The 24,176-nt window shown below is 39.0% G+C and overlaps 1 protein-coding gene across 3 annotated transcripts in view; it reads left to right on the top strand.

Moving 5' to 3' along the window:
- The window catches only part of RB1 (RB transcriptional corepressor 1), an 82,188-nt gene extending 58,012 nt beyond the window's left edge, over positions 1-24,176 (top strand). Inside the window, exons 1-11 of one of the 3 annotated variants that reach the window (XM_056329259.1) lie at positions 6,797-6,801; positions 15,294-15,412; positions 15,842-15,987; positions 16,696-16,841; positions 17,410-17,514; positions 18,572-18,685; positions 18,777-18,943; positions 19,878-19,908; positions 20,260-20,402; positions 20,841-20,890; positions 22,186-24,176. In XM_056329259.1, coding sequence (XP_056185234.1) covers positions 16,818-16,841; positions 17,410-17,514; positions 18,572-18,685; positions 18,777-18,943; positions 19,878-19,908; positions 20,260-20,402; positions 20,841-20,890; positions 22,186-22,259 — 708 coding nt within the window. In that variant the 5' untranslated portion in view covers positions 6,797-6,801; positions 15,294-15,412; positions 15,842-15,987; positions 16,696-16,817 and the 3' untranslated portion in view covers positions 22,260-24,176. Of the gene's footprint in view, positions 1-6,796; positions 6,802-15,293; positions 15,435-15,841; positions 15,988-16,695; positions 16,842-17,409; positions 17,515-18,571; positions 18,686-18,776; positions 18,944-19,877; positions 19,909-20,259; positions 20,403-20,840; positions 20,891-22,185 lie in introns of those variants that run through there. The other 2 variants (XM_056329256.1, XM_056329257.1) reach the window with 2 other exon arrangements.

Below are 24,176 nucleotides of genomic sequence, written 5' to 3'. Positions count from 1 at the left end.
AGGCTGTTGCCCGAAGTAATCCTACTGTCATCCCTTCAGGCCTCTCTCTGCTTCTTCCCTTGTGCTGTGTGCATATACATACGTGCTCAGCTGAATGAGGAGAACTCTGGTTTGAAACTAACCATAACAAATTCGTAACTGCCACAGTCATAGCTGTGCTGACACTGAAGCAGGGGATGAAGTAGGAAGTGCAGTTGTGTAACTCAGAGAAGCTGCAGTGCACTTAAACTGATGTAAGCCCAACTGTGAAACTGAGCTGTAAGTGTTGTGGGCAGAATGTTCAACTTTGAGGCTTTCAAATCTTTGTTTTTTTGATTCTTGGCCAGACGTTAACTTAGTGTTGGTTTTGTGAGGTTTAAAAGCCTCTGCTAAGCTCAAGAGTGAGATCTATGCTTCTGGTCTACTACCCTCTAATCTATTTTCATGTAAATGGTTTGAAATAGTGATATTTATAACATAAACAGGCATGCATAGGTCTTTTTTATTAATTTTTCCACAAAGGAGGATAAAAATGAGCAGTAATACAGACAATACTGTGCATGGTCATGCTTTCCTATTTGAGATGAATAGGGATGATAAAGGATGACAGCAAGGCAAATACCTGATCTGAATTCAATTGAACGTGCTGTAAATTTTCTTACTGATGTCAGGATTATGAGTGTTTAGGGCCAACTGTCTTCAGTATTGGTATTGGTTTCCATTTTCCTTATCATGTCACAGTCTAAGGACTCATTTCAACTAATCTGGAGAGTTAGAAAATCACAGTCAAATATGCTACAGGCGCCTCACATCACCTGCAGTTAAAACAGACAGAACAGAGTCAGGTAGCAGAGAGATAAATTCAGGTTCTTTGAGATTGTCATTTTTGGGTCTAACTTCAGAAGTGCATTAATTTGCAGCCTTTGGTTTTATTAGAAGTGAATGGTAAAACCTGTCTTGTTTTTGCTGTGGATTAGGTATTAATTTATATGCTTCAGATTAGCCATAGAGGATCCCCACTGAATGACAAATGAGGGACTCATTAGATAATTAAGTTAAAAAAAAAAAAAAAGGAACAGAAGCCTACATAGGAGAAGTCCTACTGATGGATTGTTGCATCTGAGTTGAGGTGCCTTGTACAAGCTTTTCTTAAACAGGAACGTTTATATGTAAGGCGTCTGTCTGCTGTTTTGCTGTACTTGTGGGCGCACACTGGACTGTAATACTTTGTGTATTTACTTTGGTTTCTATGTGAGTTTTATATCAGTATATTTGTAGTGAAGTCAGTGGAGATGCCCATAACAGATACCACACTAACCAAAAGCAGAAATGGGCATTTTCTCTACAGTGAAAGTGAAGACAGCAGAGTGAAATTGCCAAAAGTGAAAACCAAAGGAGCTCCTTTAAATTTGACATTTATTTCCATGTGTTCTTTGTCTTCCTCTGAGATATCAAATCTAGAGTGTATAGATACATACAACTTAAATGTATGTACCTCAGTCAGTGTGATTTTTATTTTTTTTTTAAGTGAACCCTTTGTTTCTGTTCCCCAGCCTTTCTTTGAAATTATTTTCAGTTTCTGGTGGGAGGGAGAACGGTGTTTGGAGATCTGTATAACTGGGATTGGAAACTGTTTATTTAATCGTCTGAACATGCTGTGCATCAGCACTCTTCTTCCTGCACAGACCTGTCAATCACAATGCGCTTTTAGTTGCTTTTGCTGTGGCTGTGCTAGCTGTGCTCAAGGCCGTAGGTGTAGCTCAAGCCTTCATGCCTGTAAGAGGCAGGTTTTACTCCACACCTACAAAGTCTAAGCATGCTAAGCTGCAGTTACTGCACGGTGTGCTGATGGCGGGAAGTGGTCACAGCAGAAAGTATGTGCAAGGTGGGTTTGGAAGAAATGGCTAAGCTGCTTGGTTCAGGTTTGTTTTTCTAGTGCAAATAGTAGGAGAAGCTGTAAAATTCAACAGGCTTCAAATTGCATCATTCTCTATGTAATGTGTGACCTTTACACACTCTGGAGTTTGAGAGCTGAAGGAAAACGTTCTGGGGGGCTTTTATGAGCCTGGCCATTTAAAATTCCTTGGAGGGAGAGGAAAGCTTCCAGGTCATCCCAACCTTCCTGCATTTGCTCAAGTCATAGGAAATAAACAGTACCAAGGTTGACATGATTGTGTGAACTTCAGTAAAAGTGTTCAAACGTTTCAATTAAGTCATGCACGATGTTAGTTCATGGCATGATCAAGTTTTAAAATTAGTATGACGCCTTTTAAAACACCGATCAGTGATCTTCTACTTTGAAATCACTAAAAGAGATACTGCAACTTGATTGTAGGACTAGCAGAAAGGGTTTGAAATGCTTTTTGTCAGAAATCATACTGCCAACATGTAAGGTTTCTGTAGTAATAATTTTCAGTGAAATTTCTTCCAAAAAAGCCAGCTGATTTTTTTTTTTAAACAACTTTAGAAGCTAATTTAATTTTCCTTAAATTTCAGGAAGTAAAACTAGGAGCAAAAGACTTCAGTTTCCTCAAAGTAGGATGTAAAACATAGTGGTTTCATCAGAAACATTGAAACTGTGGTTTTGCCCTGTTTACTAACTACTCAGAGTTTCTCACAATAAAAATTCAGAGAGCTTGAATAGAAAAGCACTTTGTTACTGAAGGGTTTTGCAATTGTGGAAACAGCAGGATATTTGTAATTTAATGAGATCAAGAGAAACACAGGTTTTGATAATTTTGTAATTCAATGTACTTTGTCAGCTAAGTCAGTTTTACTGCTTTGTTGATAGGTGCTCTTAGTATTGCCTAATGTCACTGATTTATTGCTTCAGGGAGTGTCACATACATTCCTTTCTGTACGTGTTGCTGTTTTTCATTATAGGCCAATAGAAAGATAAGCAGTCAAGGAGTAAGTGTTGCACAGAGGAAGGAGACAGCAGAGGCCACGCAAATTTCTTGGTTTTCATAAACACATCTGCTCTCTACACTCAGGAGTATCTAGGCATCAAAAGCGTTCTCAAAATTTTGAGATTTTTTATGATATGTTACTTTTAAGATATGCTGCTATTTTAATTTTGCAGTTATAAAAGGAAGGTTAGCTTCCTCATCATCCTCCTAAAGACCCAAGACCCTCACGCCCGAGTCTCAGCAAGGTTAAAACCTTGCTTTTAGGTCCCCAGCTGGGCACGTGCTCCTTGACCAGCATGGCTTTTGCCAGGCCCTTCTGAGGCAGCTGGTTGCCCTCGTGGGTCTTACAAGGAGCCTCCAAACCCAGTTCTGGCTTCAGGTGCCAGAAGGGGTGGGCAGAGGGGCTGCAGATGGGAAGGCTGGATGCTGAGTATGGTTCCTTCATTGCTTGTGTGTGTAGCACAAGGCCTTCCCATGGGGAGGGAAGGTTTTGCATCGGTGCTATTCAGATGTGACGTGGGGGATATGGTGGGTGGTATTTCAGAACACACACACACACACACCCCCCACCACCTCCCCCATGATCTTTGTCTTTTGTAACTGTTGATTTTAAAACTTGAAGCAGATTAACTTGCCTTCCTAGATCCCTGTGAAGTTATCTAGATAAAAGTGCACTGAGTTTTAAATGCAAATTTTTGTCTTTTCCCTGGGCATCAGCAGGATGTAATTTGCTTTTGTACTTCAGCACTCAGACACTTGTGTTCACAAACACATTTTCTCTAAAGTTACTTACGTTTACATTCTAGTCCTGTAGTTATGTAATTCAGACAGCTTAAAAAAAACCCCCCAAAACAACCTCAGTCTAATTTTTAACAAGCTTGAAGGAAGCTAAACATGAGAAGGTTAAGTTGGCAACAAAAATTTTATGGTACTGCCACCTGACTGTGCTGCAGCGCCCTATCTGTTATTTGTTAGTCAGATAACTCAGAATGATGGTGTGCCGTTATTTGCAACCATGCTTTCTGCTATTCCCTAAACTGCCGAGGTGAATGCAAGTAGCGCATTTTATACAATGTAGTGGCCAGCGATTGTCCTCTGTGACATCCAGTAGTCAGACATTTCGTATTAGGCTGTTTTATTTACATATAAAAGCATTTAGGCTTGACCTTATGCTGTAAACTAGAAACAAAGTGTTGTAAAGCACTGTATAAATCAATAATTTCCTGCATCTCCTTTTCTGAATACCTAAGGGGGAAATGTTCTGCCTTTCAGCATATTTTGCAGAGCCTGAGCTAGTCTTTACTGATCAGTCTTCAAAAAAGATTTTTGTGTATGGACATGAGAAAAGGCACTGAAAATCATGTCTTATAGTATTTTCCGAAAAATAATACTGGCTTTATTTGGGGAAGTATTAGCACAACCTTCTTGCAGATGTTGCTGAGGTCCAAGTGACCATAGCTGTAGCTAGTTTACCAGGTAAATGTACTCAGATCTTGTATAAATTGTTCAGATTTTCTTCCCCTTTTTATTTTTTTTTGCCCTTCTTTGCTAGTTCAGCTACATCTTTTGTTGTTAGAAAAAAATTGAAGCAGATATATTACATTGTGTTAGGGTTTCTTCAGTCTTTTTTAAAGATCCTAGAGTAGCTCCATGGATACTCCACGTGTTTTAGAGTAAGATACTTCTGACTTTTATCATTAACTAAGGGACACGCATATGTTTGACATAATTAGTTAGATTTTTTCCATCTCAGATCTATGAAAAGCCAGTGCTGACATACTAATTTGAGAGCTGTTTGTGGCACGGTTGTACAAATTTACAGTTTGTAGTGAAGGAAGCCGACTAATGCTGTAAATCAGTGAAATTGCCCTCAAGGAGCGGGGTGGCATGAGCACTGTAATAGCTACCTCAGAACTAGCTGCAACACTTCGAGACGAAACAGTAGGAACAACAGTCAGGAAATGTTCAAATACTAGATTTGTAAAATTACTAAGAAATAAGTATGAAATTGGTGTAACATCAAAAAATACTGATACCAGTGTCTTCCAAGTTTTTGTTTCAGATCTGTTCAGAAAGGATATTGAAAAGTTTGGGGTATTTTGAGTGATTTTTATACTGTTCTGTATCACGCTGTCAAAATGCAATTATTGATTGTGAGATTGGGAAGAATGTATTTTTAATGAAGACTACACAATAGCCCAAGTGGGTTTTTTAATCATCTTTTGTTAATGTGATCTCCAGTGCACTACTCCTTACCTCTCTTATATTTTGTCTGATCATGAAATAACTGCTTGTAAGGCAGAAGTGTTTAACTGAAGACATCTTGTTAAATTCTGTCAACTGAGCACTCAGCAGCCACTTTTAGAAAACATTTCAATCTGAAGAAAATCACACATGACGAAGAGAAGAAAGAAAAAACTAAAGTTGTGACAAAACTATCAGTGTGACAACATCTTGGGCATGAACCCATGCCATAAAAGAGTTTTGATCTAAATTTGAGCCAATATTTCTGTGACTACCTTTACGGAATATCTCAAGCTGTTACCTTGGTTTATACCTAGTATTTGCTGAAGGGAGACAAACCTGGCAGTCATCATGCTGCACTCAGCTTTCAATGCAGAAACATATGCAGAGCTTCTAAGTCCACTGTATAAAACAGTTTTCATGCTCATGTTGCCATATTTTGTTATGAAACATGGCATATTAGTTTTGGAATTCCAATTTCTTTGTCCTGTTTTTAAGATTATATGAAGCACATTGCAAGATATTGATAGTCTTTTTGCTTTTAAATATCGTGGTCTGTTCTTAATGGTTTCAGGACATGTACCGTCCCCTAGCTAATATTACTTTATCTGGAGAATTGGTCTTTTTGCACATGTAGCTCATCCACATCCTCTTTAGATTGTCAGTTGGTTTCCTTTTCTGTTCATAGTATGTTTACTCCTTGGTCATGTTGGTAAAAGATACCATCCTGCTCTTTCAGAAACTGCTGCCTACAAAGTTTCCTGGCACACTTGCCGCTTTTAGCTGGATTAGGAGGGGTGGTGGTGGTATGTTGTACCTAAATTTGTCCAGCTAATGAGAAACTGGATAGAACGTGAGACTTGAAACTGAATTACTGGCTGTCCTGTTTCAGCTGGGCTGTGGTTTAACCCAGCAGGCAGCGAAGGACCACACAGCTGCTCACTCATCCCACCCTGCCCTGCCGTGGGATGGGGAGAGAACTGGGAGGGGGGGGAATGTAAAATTCATGGGTTGAGATAAAGATGGTTTAATAGGACAGAAAAGGAAGGGAAAATAGTAATGATAAAAGAATTTGAATATACAAAGTAAATGACGCACAATGCGGTTTCCCACCACCCGCTGACCGATGCCCAGCCAGTTCCCGAGCAGCAGCCCCCGGCCAGCTTTGCCCCTGGTTTATATGCTGAGCATGGCACCGTATGGTATGGAATAGTCCTTGGGCCAGTCCCGGCAGGACAGGGTGTTAAAAGTAATCTTTACAGTGCAGCCGGGGAGAATGCTTTTGTCTAATTATTTTTATCTAATTCTTTATTGTTATTGTTGTTGGTATTATTTTCCCTTCCTTTTCTGTGCTATTAAATTGTCTTTTATCTCAACCCATGAATTTTACTGTTTGGTGGGGTTTTTTTTTTTTCCAATTCTTTCCCCATCCCACTGGGAGGAGGTGGAATAAGTGAACGGCTGTGTGGTGTTAACTGTCTGCAGGGTTAAACCACGACACTGGCTTTAACCAAGTATCTCAGAGGCACTTCGTTGTTGTCATGTCTGCACTTGTACTTTGAAAGATAGTTCCTGGAACTGCCCTTTATTGTTCTTCTGGGAGCCAAGGCTGTGTAAGTCAATTAGAAATGAAACTTCTAGAAAGCTTGATGTGATACCGTGGCAATCTGTTTGATTGTTACAACAGCCATTACAGAAATACTTTTTACTGAGATAGGCATTTTGTGACCCCAGAGTTCTTCTGAAGAAAGTAAGTGCTTGAGTGCTGTTTTGTGCCTGAGTGTAATTTTTCATCTGTGGAAATAACTACAGAAGTGGTTTTTCTTAATACTGTGTAATGTCAGTTAACGTAATAGTTCTCCAAAGCATCTCTTCTCTAATTCCTGTACGAAAAAGTCTTCACACTTTCTAATGTTTTCCTAGTTGAAGGTTGTTGGTGTAATTCTCAACCTCAAAACATTTGGCAGGACATTGTGTTGCTGACTGATGAAGTATCATTTCTGACAGTTAAATGATTCACATTGGGTAGGTTTTAGTTTACATATTGTATGTGATTTCTTGCGTGGAAAGGGGGGAAAACTAGTATCAGCTCGGTTTGTTTTTGAGACCTTTGGCTTTCACCCAAAAGTCTTGAGAAGTAAACTTTGTCCAAGAATTAGTCACGCTGAAGCCTGGTTACACTGGGAAGCTAGGTAATAAACATGTTAATTACTTCAGATATAGATTATTTCGGTAGCACCACTGCTAGTGCAGACCACAGATCCATCTGGAAGAGGCTTGTAGCAATTGCTTTGGGGAAAAAAACATGTGGAGGACAAGCCTACTATGCTATTTTCTTGGATAATGTTCAGCAAACAATACACAGTAAGGGTTTTTGTATTCTGTAGTGCTTTGTGGACCTACATGTGCAGTTTTATTTAAAGGCGAAGTGGATTTTCCACATTCGCATTTTGTAGTGGTTACTTCCACAGCTGAACACTTGAGCTGTACAATAAAGTAGTTGGTTTTGGCTATTGCTTGATAATTTCGTTTGGTGACTCTAATAATCCATGGGCTACTATACTGGCATAATGATAACTGTTTTATTATTTTTCTGTTAATTCTTTAAGCTTTGGCCTTTGAGTGTTGAGTTGGTGTTTTCAGAATTACACGTACTCACCCTGAAAAAAATTTTTTTTTTTTTAATAATGGCAACATTACAGCCCTTTTTTAAAATGTAAAGTTAAGGTCATTTCCCCCTCTTCGTTGTTTTTGCTTTTATCATCACTGACACTTACAGCAATTTTATCATTCTCATCTGGTCACTGAAAATCATGTAGTGTGTTTGTTTTTCCTAAAAATAATTTTGTGCTTCTAGCACTTTTGTCTTCCCTGCCTCACCAGATTTTCCTGTCATTTGTGAATGTTAAACAGCAGCAGTCCCAGCAGAGAGCATGAGACTTCACTCATAACTTCTCTCCACTGTGAAAATTGATCATTTATTCGTACTTTCAATAGCTGTCATTTAGCCAGTAACTGCATTGGCATCTGCCCTGTGGCAGCACTTACTTTAAAGAGCCTTACCTGAACGACCCTGTCAGAGCCTCAGATCTGAAGATCTTCTGCAGGATCACCCCATTCAAAGGTGCATTGACTGCTTTAGGGGAGAAACCTGGGAATTTGCAAGGCATGTCTTCTTTCTCTGCCCTGGTACTGCCACTGAAAGGTGGTGTCTGATGTTACACTCCAGCAGCTCGTTCCTGTCTTGTCATTTGACAAAACGCAAACAGTTGCATCGCCAAAGGTGAACTGGGTAGGGGAGCTGCTCTGAATGTAAAACTAAGGACTCCCCTGCCAAATGTGTTTACATAAAACAACAAAAAACCTCCAACTAAATAAAAACAGCAACAAAACATCAGGTCCCTTGGCCAGGTGTCAGAGCGTGCTGACAGAAGAGGGACTGGGGATGTTGGGGAGGAGGGAGAGCAGGCGCAGGTAGATGGAGACGTTTGGGACTGTCTCTTGGTGGATGACTGGCTTGTACTGACTCAGAGTATTTGTGTAATTAAGGCTTTAATGTGCTGAATATTAACTCTTCAGTTACTTAGCAAGAAAAGGAAATTTTCTTTATAAAAAGCGCTGTAAGTTGTGTGAGTCTTGAGCAGATGAACTACTGAAGTGGTGCAAGAGCCAGCTGCAAGCCATGTAGTAGCAGTCCTCTCAGGGTCATCCCGAGTAGTTTAAACAAAACAGTTGAATCAAAATGTAGTTCCGCTTGTTGACGCCTTTTGAAAACTCCTTTTTAGAACTTTAACTTTAAAAAGTTAGTCTCACAGACTTGGCAAATAGGAGCAGTCCTGGTGACCATGGTTTATTTTGCTCTTCAATATTCAGCTGGTGATTAGTTTGCAGAGCTACAAAGCAGTAACTGTGTCAGTAGTTTCCCTATTTGCAGAGCGTTATCATCAGTCTGTTATAATTTTTAACATACCGATAGTGTTAGTCACTGTCAACACAGAAGGTCTGTCATCTTTACGGTTAAAATTTAAAAACTGAAGAAAAAAAAATTGAAGTTGATGAAACCCCCAGGTTGTCTTAAATTTGTTTCACTTTTAAATTTATCTCAACTTTGTTGCTGCTGTTTTTTAAAAGCAGCTATCACTCCAGATCTCTCTCTGTGCCTGTCAGCTGTTTATCTTGCTCTGATATGCTGCTTGAGTTGTTTGTTTTTTTTTTCATCTGTCCCCACACCTTCCCATAATATCGAGGGAAAACACATGTGGTGGGTTTTCAGAAGTTTGATGGCTGTTTTCACATACATCCTTCTCCATTGCTAGGAAGCATATTTTGATGATGCCTCTGTATGCTGCAGTGAGGTGGCCCTGTGGACCTTTGCTGAGAGACCGGGTAAAACATAGAGGATTGGTTAATGAAAAACCATCTGGTGACGAGCAGTTTTGGGGGTGGAGGGGCTGAAAATTGTGGTATTAATTATTCTGAAATAATGTATAAAATTTATCAAGATTTTCCAGGTCTCTCCAGAGGCTTTTGAGGAAGACTAAATTATTGCAAAATGGTAAAGAGAATGGATTTGCAGCATCATTTAAAGCAACACACTTTTAAGGTGTGTACCCAGGTTGTGGTGACCTGGCTTTCCTTCTCTGACTGGACAGATTTGAACTCCTTTTTGCATTAGGCCTTCAGACAGCTTTTCATAAGAAATCTCGGTTTCTCCCATTAGAGATGCTTCATTTCATATTAATAAGTATCTATATTCACTAGAGACTGCCTGAATTGGTTCCATGTTTCCACAACAGGTCCTGTGTGCCAGACCAGGAGCTGTTACTCTTTTTCTGGTGCGATAATTATTTTTTTTTTAAAATTTTAGAAGAAACTGGAATGTAAAGAGAACTGAACTTGAAAATTCCGAACAGACTTGAGGCTAGGGCATCTGCTTTCAGGTCAGCTGCTCACGTGCTTTGCGTCAAGGACTTCAGATAAACACATTTGTGTTATTTTGATGTGTATCAGTATGTGCTTGTCACTTCCTCTGTAGCTTCTGACTTTCTAAGCCTCTTGTGTGAGGAGGAAAAGCCTGTCAAAATATTGCTGTCAAATGACCAGAACTAATTAAGTCAGTGTTTCTTTTCTGCCTTTTTTTCTCCCTCTGGATACTACACGTTTAGGTAAAAGGAGATCCTCACAAAGCTTGATGACAGTATTACTTGATCTTAAATGCTGGAGATGAGTAAAATAGGAATAGGATTTGTGTTAAACATGTATTTGCTCTAAGGAGTTAAAAGCAGATCTGTCACTATTCTCATATGAATTATATCATTAACACTGAAGTTGTTAATGTTTTTCTTCATAAATTTGGTAAGAACAAGCCCCAGTAGGAGCATAGTTTATATATCACAACTCTTATGTATGAAATTAAAACATGGTTCTTAATCTTACTGTTTTTTCATGGTAAATACTATTTAAATGTAGACTGTGAAATATATTTTGTTTTGGCAGGCCTAAATTATTTCAGAATTCTGAATACTAATTGTCACTTGAAGCTTTCAAAAATACAATTGCAAGAAAAAGTCAACTTTCTGAGCATGCATTCTGTCATGGGAAAAGGGGTGGAAATATCTTGTGCCGATCCAGTCCTTGTGCTTCCATGCCAAAGGTGTCAATGCTAAATAGGCGTTGTTTTGCCTTGCAAAATCACAACCATCCTTTAGCATATTATCAAGAAGAACACTTCTTAATGTCATGTATTGTATTGACTGAATCAGTAATTTGAGGTGGTGTTAATTATTTAAAACAAAAACCCACAGAAATGAACAACCCCCAGAACAACCCCAAGGGAGCGTGGCAGTGAGATACATACATCGTTTAGTGATAAACACTGCATTAAAATTCATTGTGGACAAATAACTAAAACCTGAAAATTGATTAGGGAATCATTACAAAGATTAGAAACATAAACCAATAGAAAACAAAGACAAAAGCAGTTTTAAAAACTACGAACTGCTAATTAGCACTGCCCAGAGTAAAGCTGCTCCGGGACTGCCTTTGTAGTCAGTGGGATACACCCAAACCCCAGGGTGGCTGTTCCCTGTATTCAGGGGGTTTTGTCTTTTGTTTAACGTTTTCATGGAAGCCAAAGTCCAGTTAAACATGTTGTTGGGACAGAGCTGGTGTAAAGATCAGGAAGCTGGGAGGCACATGTGTGTCCTGTAGTTTCACCATCGCCAAATAAGTGTTAGCCAACAAGAAATTCTGCCTGTTCTGGCCATGGAAGGAGCTTTCAGACTGGGAAAAACCACTGCAGGCGCGCGCGATGTTGGTGTTGCTGCAGAGGAGCACCCTGCAGCTCACTTAATGAAATTCCGCTTATTTCATGGGAGTTTAGCGTTGTAGAGTTACAGTAAGTCCCGAGTAGTGTGAGAGAGACTTGAGTCAAATTTCAGTCTTACTCTTCATTCTGATGCCAGTGGCTGTTTGACCCTGAGAAATTTTAGGCCTTAATTGCTTTCTCCCTTTTTGCACTAATAAAATGGGGCTTCTCTAGGCATCACAGGGAGGTCTCAAGTGAAAAGCAGCATTTCACTTAATCAGTAAAATTTATTTTGTGTCTGCATCTAGAAACATTAATCACTTACTGAGAATTAAATTCAAGTAAAACCTGCAAAACTCCTTTCATATGATAGGAATGCATTGGAGAGGACCTGAAGTGCGGCTTAAAAGCTTTGAAAAGGAATATGCAATTTGTAAAAGATGGTGTGCATAATGCTGCTTTAGAAATGAGTTACTGAGAAACATTCCTGTTTGATAAAGCTGGACCCGGGTGTTAAAGTTCTTCTGTGACTATTAGAGGACTGATAGTTGTCTGGTTAATGATATTGTATTTTGCTCATTCGAGTGAGAGGTAGATTGTTGAATACCAAATAGTGGGATGGAAGCTGAACAGACTTTGCTGTGATAAGCTTGAAAACTCCTTGCAAGCTGCAGAATGTGCTTCAGATTCACTAAATAGAAGTCTTTTTCATGTTTAAGTATAAAGAAAGGAGGCAAGGATGTGAATGAAACCATCAGGTTTGCAAGGTAGGGGGTAAATGCATTTGAGAAAACTTGTCTCTGTGTATTTCTGCGTTATGGCATCCTCATTTCTTTGTGAGGCACCATTCTCCTCAGTGTAACACCTGCTTCTCCAACTGCGTGCCTGTGTATTTGCAAAGCTACCAGTGGGAGTGATAGGGGTCTCTGGGGAAAGAGCACGGAGTGCTTCATCTAAAGTCCTTTCAGGTGTAATGTGGAAATTGTGATCGGCAAAACACCCACCTTCAATTTCACCAGGTTGGAAAACTAAATAACCTTTTCCTGCCCGTGGAACCACAGCGCTAACAAAGTTCCTGCAGTCAGGTTAGGCGACGTGACCATGGTTTGCCCAAGGGCATGGGTTCAGTTGGTGCCTTCCAGCATCCCACCATTGCCAATGCTGGCTGGTCTGCGCTACTGGGGGCCAGCTGGATAACAACACCCCATTTATCTTACCACATTTTTAACCACAGTGTCAATTAGTATTTCTGGGAGCCAAAAAAGATGTATTGGACTCTATGTCTGGCTACTTCATGTCTATAAGTAGGTGTTTCTACACAAGGAATAGCCTTTTGCTAACTGTAGTTCATCTAACGGATGGAAAGCAGCAGTAGGTTTCCTAAATTGTTGCAGGGTAAAGTTTTGCACGCCGGTCAGCTGACTGAACAGCTTGTGGTAGCTAAACGTGGGACATCTCGTACTCCCCGTTTTCTGCTCTTTCCTGCTTTGCTCCCAGCTTCCATGGTGTTGCTGCCCTGTGTTAATGCTTGTTCTGGCTCCGCTTGTGATGCTCTGCAGAGCTGGCTTAAATCTCGTTTTACTTTCTCTGATATCTTTCTGCTGGTTTAGTGCATCAGATTACTTATGTGGAGGTCGACTAATTTCCAGGCTGGCAAGTAGAAGAGGAGGAGTGGAAATGATGCAAAGGTAGGCAGGTCCCTTCCGTAGGTAGCAAGCTTCTGTGTCCCCTCATCTTATCTAATGAAATCACACTCTGGGTAGTGAAAATTGGAGCAGGGTTGAGAGGACCAGGAACTGCTGGTTTCAAATGGTAACTTCAAAAATATAACTTCTGCTTCTTTCTTGACCTTTCATTCCCCTTTATCAACCCCTTTTCCTATTACTAATGCTTCATTAGAAACAATACTTTCCCAGTCATTAATAGCTAAAATGTGAACTGAATGAATTAGGATTCACTCTTAGTCAGGGAATCAAGTGGTGTTTCAGCAACGAATTAGCGAATGCTCTAGGAAAGAAGCTTCGGTTCTTCAGAGCATAGTGAAATGCTGATGGGAATAATAAAAAGGAAGAGGCCAAGTGGCCGGAAGAATGAGAAATGGAGACGGTCTTGTCTGCATTTCCAGCAAGGGCAGCACTGAAAGAAACAAGTGAGAAGTGCAGGCACTGCTAAGTACAGGGAAAGATGATGCAAACCAGCTCAAGAGCTAATCTGGTTGAGAGATGATGGAGAAATAACTGTGTGGTTATGAGTCATTAACTATTTTTTTTCTATTATAGAAGATATAGCTCCAGTATTGCCAAAATAGTAATTTAAAAATTGCACAGTGTGAAAGATTTTAAATCTCATATCTCTCTCATCTTGTTGCTGTGAATTTTTAGTTGATGCACTTCAGAGAAAAGTTGTTCTTGTTTTAGAAATACGTGTAAATGAGGAAAGCCTTAATGCTAGTTTTAATTCTAGTAAATCTTGTCTACTTTTACTAGGCCTTTTCTTACTGCCTTAGCCTGGTGATGCAGGTCGCTTTACATGTGTGCTCTGCTGTTTATCATTGTAGCTATGGATTTGTCATCTGTGCTATCATATTTTAATTAGTAACATGCATTTGTAGGATCAAATAGACCTTGTACAATTGGACGATGCTTTATGTACAAAGTGCTGAGCTGATTGATTTTACTGCTGTGTTTTGGAGGATCATCTGGAGGAAAATGCTGAATGTCTGGTTTTGCTCACCTCATTCCCAGTCTTACGGATACTGCTTTCCCCCTGAAAATGCGGGTATTTGCTAACGAAGTGTTCTTGTGTTGCTTCTGGAGTACTGATGCTGCGTGGTTAGAAGGCAACATTGTGCTCAAGGATGAGTTGCCTGTATAAAGAAAACAAAAAAACCCAGAAGCCAGCAACTCTGACTTCTCAAAATTAATTATAAATATGGTGCCAAAATATTTTCCCATGCACTCTTGCTGTGTCAGCATAATTCCGTTTTGTACGTGACATGTAAGCAGCAAAAGCCCGAGATCTTGTTTCTGCAAGCGTGCTCTTTATTACTAACATCAGCAGTAGTACTAACGTTGCTTCAGCCAGAAGCTTCTCCATTCCGCTTACATCCTCTCTGCATCTGCATCTTAGTAGGGTCACACTTGTTCCAGCTGCCTTGCCTAAAGTACTGATAATTGACCTAAAATCAAAATGGGTTTTTTTTTGTGTTTGGGCGTGAGGGCAGACACTTAAATGTATTCAAACAGACTGTAACTCTTGGCAGAGATAGATCTAGAACATGATACTGCAGAGACTGAAATAGTCCCAGGTGCAGTTAGATGAGTTATGACCATGGTTCGTATGTCATTGTATGTAAAATATTGGGTAGATGTTGTAGGAGAAATGGATTGACACTAGGTATAGCAGGAACTTTCAGTCACCAACAGGTTGGTTGGGGTTTTGGGGTTTTGTTTTTTTTGTGTGCGTATGTGTGTATTTCAGTTTTTTTTTGAAATATGACTATTTATGTATTGTCTTGTATTGTTTGCTTTTCTTTTCAGGAATGGCTATTTAATAGGGAGTAATGAGAGACTCTAGAACACAACTGTGTCTCAACAGTTAGTCTGTATCTAATGAAGTGCTGTTGAAATAGAAATCGTTTGGTGTATTTAAAATGTAGATTAGAATTTTAATTTGTTAGAGTTTGTCAGACAGTTTAATTTTTTCTGGCAAAATGTGAGTGTTCTGAAGTATTTCAAAGCATTAGTCTTCTGTTTAGGCTCATATTTTGGGGGTTGTTTTTAGAGAAGGAACAAAATCCATACAATGTCGTTGTCTGTTCTCAGTACAATGTACTGTTACTGTCATTTTTCTAGGGGTCACCTCTGTTTGATCTAATCAAGCAGTCAAAAGAACGAGAAGGCCAAACTGACCAGCCTGAGCCCACTTCCACTCTTAATCTGCCTCTCCAACATAATCACACCGCAGCAGACCTGTGAGTGCTATGCATGCTTGAGGTCTGGTAAAATGTGAAGTTAATATCACCCTTAATCATTAAATCCACTTGTATTCTGTTTTTGTACTTGTTAAGCTTGGTGCTTAGGTTATGTTGAACTGTTGTATTTGCTGCTGCTTGTTACACATGTACATTTCACTAAATCAAATTCTGAAATATTTTTTTCCAAGCCCTATCAAACTTGTAATTGCAAATTGTTGCCTTTCTTGCCTAGGAATAAGTAAGTCCCTATATCAGGTATTTAATCAAGAACCTGAATGTTTAATTCCTGATAAGGGAATAGCAGGTTACAGTAGAAATTAATTTCTTCTTATGGGGGAAGAGGGAAGAGTTCCTGCAAGTACTATTCATAGACAATTGTTCCTTTAACCTGTGATGTTAAATGCTTAATGTATGTTGAATCTCCAGCTATCTTTCTCCTGTGAGATCTCCTAAGAAGAAAGCATCTGGACCTCCTTTAAGTGCTACTTCCACTCCAGATGCTCCACCAGGTGTGACCCCCCAAACACAGAAACCACAGAAATCTACCTCCCTCTCTCTGTTCTACAAAAAAGGTTTGTTGCTTCTGTACCTGCTGAAGTTATGAAGTTCTCTCTTGTTAGAGATTCTTTTTGGGTTTTGGAGCTCAGTATTTCTTAAGAGATTATTGTAGAATCTGTAGTAAACACAATGCAAACCCTCAGCTGCCTCTGGAAGAAACAGTAAAACAGTGCCAGCAAGTTAATGCGTACACTCTACACACTGCAAGTTCAAACTGAAAACTAACTTACTGATTGTAAGAATAGCCATGTGGGCTCAGGTGGAGAGTTCTTCTGTTATAGCATCCTTTTTCCAGCAGTGATCATAAATAGACCTCATGGGAAGCTTAAGAATTGGGCAAGCATATGTGGTGCTTCCCCTGAATCTTTCCCGAGCTCTGACTTTCTCCAACTCAGGGTTTTTCCTGAGCATTTTGCGACGTGTCTGCTTAGTAACTCTCAGTAGATTCATGTTCCAAATGCTTCCTCAGACTCTTTTGGAATCAACGTAGATAAATATGTGCAGTATCGTTTGGTGTGGGCTTTGTGGGTCCGCTGGCTGTTGTACGAAGAATCTTTCTCATTTGTTTTGAACCTGGCTTTTACTACCTTCATTTGATGGCTTATAGTTTTTGTATTGGGAGATGGTTCACGTCCAGCTGCTGTCCATCTTTCATCATGTTCCTTTTATTTTGTTTACCCCTATTATTACAATTCGGTTTGGTATTTTTTCTGTTTCTGAAGTGTATCTACTGGCGTATCTACGACTGCGTACCCTGTTCTTTCGGCTTCTCTCTGAACATCCTGACCTGGAACCCTTGATCTGGACCCTCTTCCAGCACACACTGCAGAATGAGTATGAGCTTATGAGAGACAGGCACTTGGACCAGGTAACATTAACAAAAACGTTTTAAAAAGTTTAAAAAGACTCTCCTGAACAAAATGTTCCTTATGTGTTTGTTAGCCATTAGAAGTTGTCTTCTGAGTTTTTATCTCTGTATTGATCACTCAAAGGAAAAACTAATTTAGAGTGAAGTCTGTCATCTCAGGTCTTTTAAAGTACTGGCAGTTACTTATTTTGGGATCTTCAAACACCATTTACAGCTATTTTCAGAATAGTGAAGACACACCAAATCTTCTAATAATTTACGTAAGAAAATACTGATTTTCTTTGGGAAGACAACATGTGTGGCTGATAAATGTATTGCTATTCTACCCTAAAACGGCAACGTGTGAGATGAGTTCGAGACGATATTACCAGCTCAAATTAGTTGATTGTCATATAGAAATGGAGTGAACAGTAGTTGTATTCTGGAAGTTCTTACGAAGTTACCTTGCATGCTAGTTTCTAGAGCACAGCCAGTAGTAGAAAGCTCATCAATTGATTTCTTGACTTGAAATGAAGAAGCTGAATTAATTTTCTGCATTTCTAGTTGTCTTGTCTTGTTTCTTTAATAGATCATGATGTGTTCCATGTATGGCATATGCAAAGTAAAGAATGTAGATCTTAGATTTAAAATAATAGTTTCGGCATACAAGGAGCTCCCCAACACAAATCAAGAGGTATGGAAATTGTTTAACATTATCCCTCCATAAAAATGTAATAAACTCGTTATTTCTCTGTCTAAACCAAACCAAACCAAACTACACTTGACCATACAAAAGAAAACTTCTGCTTCACTGCATCTCTGTTTTGTGGAGGAGGAAACTGGCTCTAATACTAAATGTGTCTTTAAACATCTCGCACAAATAGTTTGGTAACTTTCCTCAGAAAGTAGACTTCATTCCACCTTTTTACTTTAAGATACTAAATAATGGTTTATGATTCTATTTGGAGACTAGATGAAAGGCTTGGGTCTAGAGCCAACAGGATTTTCAAAAGCAACCCAAGTTTCTTTAAGAGTTACCTACTTCCATGGAGCATTAAGGGGAGAGAAGCAGATAACTTTCTGTACCAGCTTTCAATAGAAATGTGGTTGGATATCAAATAGACATGTAAGGTTATATATCAAATAGGTGTTCCAGTCTTAATTCTAACATTAAGAAGTTCCTTTCTTTGTTAAGGGCCTTACTGTACTTAAACTTTTGCACAAAACAGTGATTAAATCAACAGAAAAAAAGCTCACCAAACAGTTAACTGAACCGTGGGCATCCTTTTAGTAACAGAATTTCTTATAGTGTGTTTGTGCACCTTGGCTAAACTCCAGACTTTTGTCTCCAAATGTGTAAAGAATTATTTTAGCCACAGCAGTTCAGTAATGATTTTTTTTAGCCTTCCAAGGCATGCAGAGTAGGGAAGCCTTTTTTTGACAGTTGTGTGTGTGGAAGTAAATGGAGCTTAAATCTGGAAAATGTTGATAAAGTACTGATGAACTGTTTGCACTAAGGGGCTGTGCCAGTTAATTAAGTATATTTTTCTGCTGCTGTTCATACACACTAGGAAAAAAACCCAACAATTTAGGACAGTTCTAAATAGTAGTTAAAATGGCTCGCATACAATACACGTGCCATTTTAGCTGTTATCTAACACAGACTTCATGAATGGCTTTATGAGTTTGTCAAATGTAAATTTTTTTAATCTTTTTTTTAAATCTGTGTATGATTTTCTCACCCTATGTAGACTTTCAAACGTGTTCTTATCAGGGAAGAAAAGTATGACTCCATTATAGTCTTCTACAACTTAGTGTTTATGCAGAAGCTGAAAACAAACATATTGCAGTATGCCTCCAACAGGGTAAGCTGTTAGCTGTGTTCCGTATTCATTATTTAATAGACTAGGAATATAGAGACAGTAAAACCTTGTGATTATTTTATTACTTTTATAGCCTCCCACTCTGTCACCTATCCCACACATTCCTCGGAGCCCTTACCAGTTTTCCAACTCGCCTCGGCGTGTCCCTGCTGGCAATAACATCTACATCTCGCCCTTGAAGAGCCCATACAAATTCTCTGATGGGTTTCAGTCGCCCACAAAGATGACTCCAAGGTCTAGGTAGGTTGTTGACAGGCATTTCTTTGAGTAAATTAAAGGTATTTAGGGGATTTTAGTGGAAGCAAAAAGAAATCCACACAGTCTAGTTTGCCAGTGGTCTGTGGTGGTTAAATCTTTTCTGGTTAAAAGTTTGTGTCCTGTATTTGGAATCTTTATTCATATTTGAGCACTTCTCTGTTTCAGTTTAGTCAGTGTGCTCAAGGAGTTTTTTTTTGTTTTTTTTTTCTTTTTTTTTTTCCTTTTCTTTTTTTTTGAATAGTCACATCCAAGAGGGGTTTTCTGACCTAGGTGCTTAAATGTTGTTGGCTTTGACTCTGGATCACACTCCTGAAAAACATAGATGAGCTTTGTACACTTGTTTAAAGAGAACATACTTTTTTGGAACAAAATGGTCCAGAGCATTTAGTTGACTGCGCAGAACATTTCAAACTGCTGGTTGCTAGTTCTTAGCAGGCGAGGATGACAGCAAATGTGCCAGTTTCCAGCGGACTTTTCAAACTAGGATCAAGTGAGTCCCATTGCACCTGGCCCACTGTGTACAAAAGTTAAAATATTATTTTATTTTTTATATTGAAGTCCCGCACGGTTTTGATGAGCAAACACTTAAAGGTAAAGATGAGAGAATGATTATCTGGGTACCCAGCACTGAAGTGTCTTCCTGCTGATAAGAGACGGACTGCGAGTGCCTCTGATTCTATCAAGCCACAGTTTCTTTTCTGTCTATATGGTACGGCTGATTTGGTGATTCAGCATTCACTGGCCTGAATAGAAACGTAAATGCTCCCAACACAACAAAGCGTAGTGTGGGTTTGCACTGTTAATGCAGAGAGGGAGGAAGACTGTGTTAACTTTGATAAGCTGTGCAAATCAGTGGATGCTTCTGTCATTGTTAAATGTAGCTTAATCTTAAACATTTCTCTTCTTTATTTGGCAGAATTTTGGTGTCAATTGGTGAATCATTTGGGGTGAGTTTTAACATTTTTAATGTCTGGTCTTGAATGCATGTAACTTTCGGAGGAATGGGAGAGCTTGCTGACACCTGTAGAACTGGCCAGTGAGTGCCTCTAAATTAATGTATTGTTTTATGGAATCTGCACGCACAAAGATTACAGGGGTGTTCTGTTAACTCCTTTCAAAAAAATATGTAGACTTCACTTTTAATATGTTTTGCATTTTATTTTAGTTGTTTTGACAGAAAATAGAGTTCTTAAGCCACAGAGTTTTAGGACTCCTAATTTTTTTAGTGGATAATCTGGAAAGTTTGAGCAGTTTCAGGATCTATAGGAAATTCTTTCCTTATTTTCTTGTCATTTCAGACTTCTGAAAAGTTTCAAAAAATAAACCAGATGGTATGCAACAGTGACTGCCAGCTAAAACGCAGCGCAGAAGTAAGTGCTGCTCCTAAGCCACTGAAGAGGCTGCGCTTTGATATAGAAGGACAAGACGAAGCAGATGGAAGGTGAGAAATTGTTCTTGGCTTTTCACTGATCTTACATATATTTGGTTCTCGGGGCCTTCAACTTTTTCCTGACATCCTAACTTCTGTTCATTTGTGAACTTCAGTAAATACGTTACGTGAGGGATGGTAGCATAATGCTTCTCAATTAGATGCTTTGGTCTCAGAAGCAAGGATGATTTTCAGTGCTTATATATCCAGCATCCCAGTGTTACAGCTGAGCGCTTAACCATCTTGTTGTCTTTAGTCAGTCTTTTAAAAATCAAAAACCAAATCTAAGACATGAGAAATCAGCAACTCTTGAATTTTGTGTGGATGAAAAAAGAGTTTGCATCTTTGTAAGAGGCGATAGCACTGAATTGAACTAACCTTGATTTAAAGTTAGGTTATGAGAATAAAAAGGTTTTAACTTCTGCTTAATCATATGCTTTCTGTCTGCAGCAAACACCTACCCCAGGAATCCAAGTTCCAACAAAAGCTTGCAGAAATGAGTGAGTACTATTTTTTTCATTATCTGCACAGCAGTGAGTGCCTTGCATAAAGCAGTTTGTGCTCACTCAGATAAAAACATCCCTCACCACTGATGTCATTTTGGTAATTTGCTTAGTTCTTTGTACTTGTTCCATTTAATCTTGAGAAAGCAGATTATAAAATGGAAATCCTCAGAAGCCTTTTTGAGGATGTTAAATGGCACAGCAGCACAGACGATGCTGTATTACATGTGAATAAGAAAATGAGCATGACACATTCTTCCTAAACGCTGGAATTCTTGAAATGGAATTCAGTGCATGCCAAGGCTTTCCATTTGTTGTCATGACAGACCCTTAGCTGAGAGCTCACAGGTAGAAATCAGTGGAAATTGCAGCAGCATTTAGTGGGCCGTAACACCTTTTCAGGCGATTATGGCATAGTAAAGGAAAATTATATACACAGGAAAATTGTACGTAATTGTGTGTGTTGCTTTGCTGTCTTTTATACTAAAATGCCTGAGACTGCTTTTTCTTCTACTGTGGATCAGCATTTCTTTCAGATTTTATAGGATCACTTTTCTGTTTCTCAAACGAAACTCAATTGTGGCTCATGAAAGGCAAACCAGCCCCATTCCCACTTCTGAGTTGCATTTTCCACTCCTGAGAAGGAACACGCTTGGTCTGACCAGGCATTCTCACTCGCTGGTGGAATCTGAGCTCTGTAGCTGAGCAGAGTTGCTCATTAAAAATTCTTACTTAGCAATTGTTTGCTCATCAAGATAGGTATAAGTACGGATCCAGGCACGTGTTGTTTGTTTTAGGGTAGGGGAGATGTTTCAGTGTTTACTCGTGGCAGAGGTCAGGAGGAGGGGGTGTTCTGTCACATGTCCTGTTGTGTTAGTGTGGGGAAAGGGCATTTCCTGGGCAGGTGGGCTCTGGGATGCAGGGACTGCTCAGCCCGCGGCATCTGCCTGGGCTGAGCCCACGAGATCCCTACGTGATGCAGTCCATCTGCCCACCTTGAGGGTGAAAACAGACCAAGTGAGGGTACGGAAGCAGTGACAACTTGAGTGAACAGGTGGAATGAATTTCTTAAGATGTGTGAGACTGAACAAGAATTGCTGAAGCAACTCAGAATTATGTGTTTATTTTAAAATGAGGATTTTTTTTTATTTAAATGGTGTACTTCTATTCCTCGCGCCATTACAAATTTTTACAATAATCACATTCAAAGTAATTCTGAAGAAAGTATTTCTTTTTTGTTTGTTTTGTGGTTTTTTTTTGTTTATTTGGGGTTTTTTTTGTTTTTTTTTTAGCATCTACTCGAACAAGAATGCAAAAACAGAAACTGAATGATGGAAATGATACCTCAGCCAGTGAAGAAAAGTGAGATTCTTCTCAGGACCAGGGGCTGCACTGCAGGCCCTCTAAGATTTTGTTTTACAGCCGCTATTAATGGAATTGCTTTTTTAGTTGCTTTTTATGCTGAACTGCTAGTTGAAAGCATTTGGACTTTTAAAATTTTTAAATGGTTTTCATGATACTTTGCCTTATGATGTAGCATATATACAATGTAAGCCACTGAATTTAATTTATATTTTTTTTGAGGATTTAAAAAACAGACTTGGAAGGTGTCTTAGTTTCCTATTGCAACATTACTGATTTAGGCCAATTCAGTCTACGTGGATTGAATTTGTCTGTCTAAAGACAAGATGTTAGCTAGAATGATTTGAAATGCACTAATTTTGTTTCTTAGATTTCATTTCTAGATTTTCATTACTTGCAAATTTTGAAAACGAGGGGCCAGATACTGCAAAGATTTCTGTCTCTGTATATAATTAGCGCATCAAATTCCCACTACCTTAAACTGCATAGGAGTCGTAGGCCTCGTGGAGTCAGGGCCTCACATGACAAGTACAGCCTGAATTCAAAGTGAACTCATTATGTAGTCATACTACTGAAACCAATACTTAGCGTCCTGTAGTTTTCCTTCCCCAGCTCTCACCCCAGTGGCCTTTTAGAGGGCCACTGTCCATCAGCTTGAATTTCATGGAATATGAATCCCACAGAGAATCTTTCCAGAAGCCGAAGCTTCTTCTCATGTGCAGAGTACCTTATGTGCACTTTCTTATCTTTGAAGATCTCAATTATTTTAAAAGACAAAAGAAAGAACCCCAACCCTAAATCCCACCTCGTACGCGCAAGATTTCAAAATTCTATTTATGCAGAATGGTCTTGATTTCTTCCAATTTTCACCTAACTGCTGTAGCCGATCCAAACACCTTGAGGAACAGGCACCAAACCTCTTTCCTGTAGCTGAAAGCTGGGTGGCTCCAGTTGGGTTCCAGGTAAGAGTAGCCTGGTCTGTAAAAGCACAGGGCCTTTCCCATTGGCCTTACTGCAGCGTCTGCACAAAAGCTGAACTTGATGAGCTCACACTAGGAAAAATCAGTCTGCCTTATTTTACTGAAAAGGCAGAGTTTAAATAGGCAACTTGTGAACTCGTGGCAACTAGCAAAAAAAACCAAACCCCAAACCCTTTTCATCTTATGTATTTCTAAGTTACTGATTCCAGATACTGGAATTTTTCTTGCAAAGGCAAGTGTTTACAAAATAGCCTGTTAAGGAAAGCACATGTTTTACTTCCAGTGGATTAAAACATAAATAAACAAATTTAGTCTTGCTTTAAAATTACACATTTTTATGAATTTTAGCTTATGCAGCTACTTAAAACAGTTATAGTAGAAGAGCATGCCATTTATTCATTACACAAACATTTTAAAACGAAGTCTTCTCTGGGTAGCTTATTTAGAAATTGTTTAGCTGATCCTAGAATACTCACAGTAGTACATTTTAAAGACCATGTCTTGTGTTGAATGGGAGCTAATCCTAGAGCTACTAAAATATCGACAAGCAGCACACTTGATTTGTCAGTGAATTTTAAAATAAAAATATTTTTTTAGTCTCTGTATGGCTTCAACTTTCCTCCTGCAACATGTACAGAAGTGTTAAGAGTACCTTGTTTTATTTTTTCACTTTTTGCAGAGTTTTACAGACAGAATATATGTTAACATTAAGGTACACTGACCATAAGCTCTGTTACAGCAGTTGAAGTTCTTCCATGATCCTTTAGCTACAGGGGTGACATTACGGAGTCTAGTACCTAAACAAGATTTATTATTTTACTGTGACAATGTATTTTTTTTTTTTTGTTCAAACAGATGGAAGGCTTTACAACAAACGTATGATAATGTTTTATACAACTAATCAGTTTCCTTTCAAGGTAAATAAAATAGCTTTAAAAAGA

This window comes from Falco biarmicus, chromosome 2 (assembly GCF_023638135.1).
Source record: "Falco biarmicus isolate bFalBia1 chromosome 2, bFalBia1.pri, whole genome shotgun sequence".
NCBI lineage: Eukaryota > Metazoa > Chordata > Aves > Falconiformes > Falconidae > Falco > Falco biarmicus.
This window is presented reverse-complemented; position numbering and strand designations above follow the sequence as displayed.